Source organism: Nerophis ophidion, linkage group LG23 (assembly GCF_033978795.1).
Source record: "Nerophis ophidion isolate RoL-2023_Sa linkage group LG23, RoL_Noph_v1.0, whole genome shotgun sequence".
Taxonomy (NCBI): domain Eukaryota; kingdom Metazoa; phylum Chordata; class Actinopteri; order Syngnathiformes; family Syngnathidae; genus Nerophis; species Nerophis ophidion.
Genome location: NC_084633.1, coordinates 10649714 through 10658848, shown reverse-complemented (window position 1 = coordinate 10658848; position 9135 = coordinate 10649714). Strand labels below are relative to the sequence as shown.

At 41.2% G+C, this 9135-nt stretch overlaps 1 protein-coding gene across 1 annotated transcript; it reads left to right on the top strand.

Moving 5' to 3' along the window:
• The first annotated feature begins 205 nt into the window (after positions 1–205).
• Positions 206–3399, top strand: rnps1 (RNA binding protein S1, serine-rich domain). The gene is made up of 7 exons (XM_061885317.1): positions 206–323; positions 946–1092; positions 2027–2212; positions 2300–2408; positions 2491–2644; positions 2857–2995; positions 3091–3399. Coding segments are annotated over exons 1-7 (843 nt in total). The 5' UTR covers positions 206–321; the 3' UTR covers positions 3197–3399.
• The last annotated feature ends 5736 nt before the right edge of the window (positions 3400–9135 follow it).

Here is a 9135-nt window from a genome sequence, read left to right as displayed (position 1 = left end):
ACACTAGTGATTTAGGGCTATATAAGTAAACATTGATTGATTGATTGATATTCAGTTTACACCCCCTGGCGCTGATTTGTACTGTTTTTGTATTGTTTTTTTTTTTACTTATGATTATTATTATTTCTCGATTGTTTCTAAATGTTGCAGTTTATAAATAAAGGTTTATAAAATTAAAAACAAAATAAAAATAACTAAAATAAATAAATTACTTATCGGCGGCGCCTGGCTATACGCGTCATATCCGGTTCTTTTTACGTCTTCAGCAAGCGACTCTTCTCTAGGCCGTCGCCTCCTGAGACTATCCGCCTGTAAACAAAGATGTAAGATTACGCTTTTATTCTGCATGTTAAACTAATAGAATTGCTTTATTATTCGTGTTTTAATATAGTAAACAAAGCTGCATGTAAAGGAAAGTGGTACACAATAAATAGGCTTAGTATTTAGCGGCTGAAAAGGAGCACCGTGGTTTCCGTCTGTCTGAATGAACATCAATGGCGGAGGCGGGTTTTTTCGACTCATGTATATTTTTTAAAATGTTTTAACTTAACTGGTGTTTGGTTGATTCTAGTATTCACTCATACCCATAAATGCCTTGTCCCTTTCTTTACGAAGTTATATTGCATCTAATTTCTGTAACTATATTGATCCTAGTCAGTCCGGCTAAGCTACCCGCTAGCATGCGCATTGAGGGAACACTTGCGCAATCTTCTCCTAGGACGCAACATACTCATCACTTAATTATAATTGTTTCATTACAGCACGTCCGAAAAGGAGTAGGAAGAAGCAGAGCTTATTTAATCCTACCCGTTTTTAATTGTGAAGTGAATTATATATATATATATAATTCAGCAATGATTTTGAAAATATTAATGTCGAGCACTATTTTGCTATTTAACTGGTGCAAAAACATAAATTCAATCCTATGTGTTTTCTGTATTGTAGGGCTCCGTCACCCACTAAGCGGAAGGAAGAGGAGAAAACAAAAGACCGAACCAAAGAGAAAACTGCGAACAAGGACGGAGAAAAGGACCGGGGACGGGACAAAACCAAGAAGCGCCGCAGTGCGTCCACTGGAAGCAGTAGCAGCAGGTTTGTAATCATGTTATGGAACTTTTCACCTGATATTTAAGCAAGTGCATCTTTGGAATGTACTGTACGGTTGTATAAATACAATATCGTACTCAAGACGTCCCTTCCATCTTTGCCCCGGAAGCCATTGGCTAGAACCCCACGGCCAGCCATTACGTTACACCATGAAGACAGCCAGACTCGATCAACAGGCATTGTTTTATTCAAACAAAACGGAAACTCTGAAATTTGCTCCGGAAAAAAATATTCCCCTGATCAAGAACTCCCTTGGTGCTCTGAGTGCATCTGTTAAAAGCAGCCTCAGAAACCTTGGAGTTGTGTTTGATCAGTCCATGTCTTTGGAGGGTCACTGTCGTCAACTGACCAAAAACTGTTTTTATCCTTCTCAGAAATATTTCTAAAGTGAGACATTTGTTGTTAAAATTGGATCTCGAAATGATCATTCACACGTTCGTTTCGTCTCGGATCGACTATTGCAGTTCTTTATTCATTCTTTGCAACAAGTCATTGCTAAAGAGACTTCAGACTGTAAAAAATGCGGCTGCTAGAGTTTTGACTGGTGCACCCAGAACATTCCATATCGCCCCCGTTTTATCCAGTCTTCATTGGCTTCCAGTTAAATTCCGCATTGAGTTTAAGAATTTAGTCCTAACATTCTGTGCGTTGCATACATCACTGACTTGCTATGCCCCTCCTCTTCAGGGCGCAGCCTCCGGTCTTCAGGCCAGGGTCTTCTAAAGATTCCAAAAACTTGTTTTAAAACCTGTGGAGACCTGGCATTCCAGGCTATAGTTCCAAAACTCTGGAAGAATTTTCCCCAGTCCCTCCATAATCTTGACTGTGTTGAAACTTTTAAGAAACATTTGAAAACTTCTCATTTTAGTTAATGCACCTTTTGGTTTTTGTCTAATGTGTCTGCCTTGTTCTTGACCAGGTCCAGATCGAGCTCCTCTTCCAGCAGCAGCTCTGGTTCCAGCTCGGGCTCATCCAGCGGGTCCAGTTCTTCCGGATCCAGCAGCTCTGGTTCCTCACGCTCTCGCTCCTCATCCTCCTCCAGCTCCTCCGGGTCTCCAAGTCCCAGTCGCAGGCGCCATGACAACCGCCGCCGCTCACGTTCAGCGTAAGTCGCCTCTTTTTTTTTACAATACTCTGGGAATTTTTCAGACTTGTTTTCGTCTTAAGAGTCACGGTTTTGTGTGTTGTGCAGATCAAAAACACAGAAAGGGAGAGGAGATGAGAAGGAGCGGAGGAAAAGAACCCCAAGTCCCAAGCCCACGAAGGTTCACTTGGGACGACTGACGAGGAACGTCACCAAGGTCTCCTTTCTTTACACACGTTTTAAAGACACCTTGTTGTGTTGATCATTAGGTCCAACCATGTTTGCTTAATTCTATGCAGGATCACATTCAGGAAATCTTTGCCACCTACGGGAAAATCAAGTCTGTTGAAATGCCCGTGGACAGGATGTGCCCCCACTTGACCAAAGGCTTTGCTTATGTGGAGTTTGAGAACCACGACGAGGCTCAGAAGGCCCTCAAGTACATGGATGGAGGTAGGAGATTGTGTTGCGTTGTATTCACACTTTACAGTGTCCAAAAAATACGATACAAGTTAGTTTTAGTCGGCACTGTGCAAGTGTTGAATAAACACGCTGTTCACTTGGTAAATACAGATTTAAAATAATATTTTCTTCATTTAGGAAGTGCAGTGATAAAGTGGCCAAATACATTTTTACATATCCTGTATTTCTATATGTTTTCCTAGGTCAGATCGACGGACAGGAAATCACAGCATCCGCTGTACTGCCTCAAAGAATCCGCCCTCCTCGTAGGATGTCTCCCCCTCGCAGGATGCCTCCTCCACCTCCCATGTGGCGTCGCAGCCCACCGCGCATGAGAAGAAGGTCGGTAACATCTTCTAATTTTGTTTTAATTTATGAAAAAAATTGTGTGTTTGCTGAATTTTTACTGTACATGTTTTTTCAAAATTATCCTCCAGGTCTCGCTCCCCGAGGAGGCGTTCACCAGTGCGCCGCCGCACTCGTTCTCGATCTCCTGGTCGCAGGCGTCACCGCTCTCGCTCCAGCTCCAACTCCTCCAGATAAACTGCAGACTTTCATTTTTTTTATTATTTCATAAATAACGTACTACACAGAAAAGTTCCAACTCAACATGTCGGAAGTCTTTTTTTTTTTTTTGTTCCATGGCCATATTCTTGTAAGTTTTGATCCTGCTCAAAGTGTAAACCCTTTTTAGCTTGTATTGACTTTTAGACAGTTTGAAAAATAAAATGTTTATTAGTTTGGAATTACTTTGCGACATTGTCATCATGGAATTGTCATTGGGGAAAAAATGTATATAGTTTTTAAAATTTTCTCCATAATTTGTGTTAATTTCCTGAAAAGCATATTAGCACAGTTTAAAAGTTTTAAACAAAGATCTAGCATCTCGGAATGAAGTGGGCCCATGCACCATAAGGATGGCCGAGTGAGAGTACATCCTTAGTAGCTTAGAGGAGGGAAATGTTGAATTTATAGTGCTTTTCTGAAACACAATTCATTAACATTGCATAAGCGCACACTTTGTCACCGATTCTGTTTATAATTTTATGGACAGAATTTCTAGGTGCAGTCAGGGTGTTGAGGAGATCTGGTTTTGTGGCTGCATGATTAGGTCTGCGTTTGGCGGATGATGTGGTCCTGATGGCTTCATGTGGCCGGAATCTTCAGCGCTCACTGGCTCGGTTCGCAGCGGAGTGTGAAGCGACTAGGATGAGAATCGGCACCTCCAAGTCCTAGTACAAGTCCATGGTTCTCGCCCAGAAAAGGGTGGCGTGCCATCGCCGCGTTAAGTACCTAGGGAGTCTTGTTCACGAGTGAGGAAAGAGTGGATCGTGAGATCGATAGTTGGATCGGTGCGGTGTCTTCAGTAATGCGGACGCTGTATCGATCTGTTGTGGTGAAGAAGGAGCTGAGCCGGAAGGCAAAGCTCTCTATTTACCAGTCAATCTACGTTCCCATCCTCACCTATGGTCATGAGCTTTGGGTTATGTCCGTAAGGACAAGATCACGGGTACAAGCTCCTGAAGTGAGTTTCCTCCGTCGGGTTTGATTGATTGAATGATTGAATCTTTTATTAGTAGATTGCACAGTACAGTACATATTCCGTACAATTGACCACTAAATGTTAACACCTGAATACGTTTTTCAACTTGTTTAAATAGCGGGGGGGCGCTGGCGCCTATCTCAGCTACAATCGGGTGGAAGGCGGGGTACGCCCTGGACAAGTCGCGACCCCAAAATGGAATAAGCGGTAGAAAACGGATGGATGGACTTGTTTAAGTCGGGGTCCACTTTAAATCGGGTGGCGGGGCTTTCCCTTAGAGATAGGCTGAACCACCTCATCTGGCTCCTCTCGATGTGGAGGAGCCTTGAGCTACTCACCCTATCTGGTCAGGATGTCACCCGGAAGCCTCCCTGGGGGGGTGTTTAGGGCACGTCCAACAGGTAGGAGGCCGCGGGGAAGATTCAGGACATGTTGGGAATATTTATACTTCAATAATGAATGGATGGATGGAAGGGCACAAAACATAAACGTTAGGTAGAAATTCAATTTAATATGAAATTCAATAAAAAAGGTTAAAATCTTAGCAAAATACAATTTACATTTAATAATGAAAGTTTAGTTCAACATACCAACTTCAGTCACAAAACAAAACAAATATTGTACATATAAAACTGTTCGTATTGTGCATATTCTGAGCACCCAGACCTTTTCCAAGGTGTTGAAGGGGCTACTTGCAACTTCCTCACAGTTACATTTTCCAAAGCAAGACCACCTTTGAGTTACCATTAGTGGTTTAACAGAACACGTGTTAAAACGGTGTACATTTTTCACAATTACTGAGTATGTTTAGTAATTTAGCCCTGTCTCGTCTACATGTACGCGCATGGAGCGCGTGCACACATACAAAAGCAGTCCAAGAGAAGAACAATAAAAAATGCAGTCCTGTTGTCATAGAATATATGCATTCAATGACAGCTAACACTATTTAAATAGCTATTAATCATACTGTGACAGTCTCTCGCTGTCGTGCGGGTTCCATGGACCACCAAGGAAGGACATGCTTGATCAGGTTTGACTTGCTTAATTTTTCAATCAGGCTTGTCTGCAGGTCGGGTCGCTTTACAGCTCCTCCTCCCCTGCTCGCTCTTTGGTCGCTTTTCAGCTGCCCCCGTCGTCATCGTCGACGTTTTGCTCCTCATGCACTGCTGCGGGCTCTCCAACTCCTTCTTCCTCACCCTCCTCTGCTGCTGCCCTTTTATACAGCGAGAGGAGATTCACCGATTGTGTACAGGTGTGCGACCCATGCACCTGAACTCGATCGTGGCGTCGCTCCCGGCACGCCCAACCTCTCCGCTCGGTCGCCATCCCCGCCTCCTCGCCGCCATCTTGGGCCGGGCTCCGGCGTGCCTTGCCCCGCTGCTAGTTCACCTGCTCCGCCTCTCCACACATACGTTACGTCGTTATGTCTTAGAAGCTGGAAGAAGGCGTGGCACACTGTGTAAATACTCTTGGCACCCTCTTGTCTAGAAATCTGTGTAAATGTTGCAAACAGCTCCTTTTAGTGCTGTTTCTGATTCTATGGTTATCTTCACACATCTGCTATTTGCCTAAAAAAAACTCTCCATACAGAATTTTTTTCCGAAATTAAATATTCATATTTTTGAAACTATCAAAAATACACTACATTGCCAAAAATATTTGGCCACCTGCCTTGACTCACGCATGAAACCCATAGGGTTCAATATGATGTCGGTCCACCTTTTGCAGCTATTACAGCTTTAATTCTTCTGGGAAGGCTGTCCACAAGGTTGCGGAGTGTGTTTATAGGACTTTTTTCCAAAAGCGCATTGGTGAGGTCACACACTGATGTTGGTCGAGAAGGCCTGGCTCTCTGTCTCCGATCTATTTCATCCCAAAGGTGTTCTATCGGCTTCAGGTCAGGACTCTGTGCAGGCCAGTCAAGTTCATCCACACCGGACTTTGTCATCCATGTATTTATGGACCTTCCTTTGTGCACTGGTGCACATTCATGCTGGAAGAGGACGGGGCACACTCCAAACTGTTCCAACAAGGTTGAGAGCATGGAATTGTCCAAAATGTTTTGTTGTCCTGGAACATTCAACGTTCCTTTAACTGGAACTAAGGGGCCAAGCCCAACTCCTGAAAAACAACCCCACACCATAATTCCTCCTCCACCAAATTTTACACTCGGCAGTCCGAAATGTACCGTTCTCCTGGCAACTTCCAAACCCTGATTCATCCATCAGATTGCCAGATGGAAAAGCGTGATTCATCACTCCAGAGAACCCGTCTCCACTTGGAGCTCTGGAGCAACTGACTGTGCAGAAAGTCGGTGACCTCTTTGCACTATGAGCTTCAGCATCCGCTGATACATCTCTGTCAGTTTACATGGCCTACCACTTTGTGGCCGAGTTGCTGTTGTTCCCAAACTCTTCCTTTTTCTTATAATAAAGCCGACAGTTGACATTGGAATATTTAGGAGCGAGGACATTTCCTGACTGGATTTGTTACACAAGTGGGATCCTATGACAGTTCCACGCTGGAAATCACTGAGAGCGGCCCATTCCTTCACAAATGTTTGTAGAAACAGTCTCTATGCCTAAGTGCTTGATTTTATACACCTGTGGCCCTGGCCAAGTGATTAGGACACCTGGTTCAGATCATTTGGATGGGTGGCCAATTACTTTTGGCAATATGGTGTATGTATATATAGTATGTGTGTATTTACAATTCACACTGAATAAATACATTTACATAAACAGCACAAATAAACACTATGACTAAAATAAAAATTGAATGATAGAAGGATTATAATAATATAAGAGTTGGAAAATGTAATTCATATTAATCTTTTATCATATAATTACCACTATACATATAAATGCTGAACAAAAGTATTACACAGTTTCCCTACCAGAAGAAAATAGGAAATTTAAGTTAATTAAATTGTAATTTAAATTGAAAAACACAGAAGGCCTTTATTTCTAAATCTAAATAAACATTCCCATTTTTAAAATCATTATTCATTTGAATTGTTTCATAAAAATACAATATTTGGGCTAATACAATACCACTGCAACTAAAGACAAGCATGTTGTCTTTAGTGTGAGTAGTTTGAATTTATTTTAGTTTTATTTTATAGTTAAGCTTTGATTACAATTCTATGGAAGTATTTGACCTCGTTACTGAGATAGGCGCCAGCGCCCCCCGCGACCCCGAAAGGGAATAAGCGGTAGAAAATGGATGGATGGATGGATACTGCCAACATTGTTAATAAAGGTTTTTATAACGGGGACTGTGTTAAAACTCGGATGTTCCACTGTAAATTAACTGAACATCCATCCATTTCCTACTGCTTATTCCATTTTGGGGTCGCGGGGGGCGCTGGCGCCTATCTCAGCTACAATCGGGCGGAAGGCGGTTCACACCCTGGACACGTCGCCACCTCATCGCAGGGCTTTAACTAAACATCCTTTCACAAATGTTCTTAGAAACTGTCCCCGTGCCTAAGTGCTTGATTTTATACACCTGTGGCCAAGTGATTAGGGCACCTGATGCTGATCATTTGGATGGGTGGCCAAATACTTTTGGCAATGTCGTGTATTTGGTGTACAGTTATTTTTGTATATTGAAATGAATGAGTGTGCCAAGCTAATTGTTAAAAAGTAACTTAACTAAAATCAATACAAATATTAAAAATGTGTTTACTGATTATTTTCATATTTTCATATTTATTCCAGGTAGTACAGCGGGTAAGTTCTAAAATTCTAACACATTGTGCACTTTTTCATAAAAGCATGAAACTTTTAGCATAGTTAGTATATACCCTAATGATTATTTTCAGGGACGTCAGATTTGACCTCTGAGGACCATGGAGAAGTTAAATTCAAGATGCTTACATTTGGAATCCTATTAGTGAAGAAAAACATGTAATGTGTCATATTCTACTAAATTGGGGATGCCCATTCATTTGGTGATACCTTTGAGACCACCAGAATTGAAGAAAATGCGCACTTAGGTTAAAGTCAAGTTAAACATTTACAAGTTGACATTTGGAAATGGACACCTGATAGTGTCACTGTGGCAAATTCTGTTATTTAGTGAGTGTGTGTGTGTGTGTTCTTGTATTACTACCCTTCTTGAGACACCAACAAGGCACAGTAGCTTCCATATGAGGAGGTGTGAACAAGTTAGGACATAATTGATGGTCCCAATACGGAAAACCATTGCATCTAATAGATAATGTCTCATTTGCACACCTGGTGGTGAAATCTATCAAAATGAGGGTGGTCCCAAAAGGGAGGGATTTTTCAAATTGACTCTGTTGCAAGTCTTGTGTGTTCTTTGTAACTTGTTTGTGTGTGCTATGGTTATTGAGGTTTTTTTTTTTCTCTTGGTCTCAGTCTGAACCCTCTCCCCGGGCGTCCAGCCTTAGTAAAAAATGAAAACCAATAACAAAAGAAAAAAATAAAATAAAAATAAAAGATTAATTTTTTTATATTTGCATAGTATGTATATAATATTAATGTTGTAAATACACATCTTTACACGTCTAGAAAGGGTGGTCTAAAGATGTTGTATTTTTTCGCAGGTCTCAAGAAGGTAAGAAATACAAGATTGTGTGTGTGTGTGTGTGTGTGGGTGTGTGTGTGTGTGTGTGCGTGTGTGTGTGTGTGTGTGTGAGAGATGTGGTGGCATTATGTATTGTATAGAAATATTCTCGTTTGTTTTTCTTTAATGAAGGTCATTGCATGACAACAGCTTTGAAAATGTCAATGTGTGAGTCTGTCTATATCTGTGTGTGTGGTCTGACAGTACAGAAAGTAAATAAAATATATTAAAAACATAGGCTATATATATATATATATATATATATATATATATATATATATATATATATATATATATATATATATATATATATATACATATATATATATATATGTATATATATATA

Excerpts from the sequence above, each read along its gene's own strand:
- rnps1 (XM_061885317.1), top strand. Across the intron at positions 2,409-2,490 it reads TGACGAGGAACGTCACCAAG|GATCACATTCAGGAAATCTT; the intron begins GTCTCCTTTCTT and ends AATTCTATGCAG. Across the intron at positions 2,996-3,090 it reads CCACCGCGCATGAGAAGAAG|GTCTCGCTCCCCGAGGAGGC; the intron begins GTCGGTAACATC and ends ATTATCCTCCAG.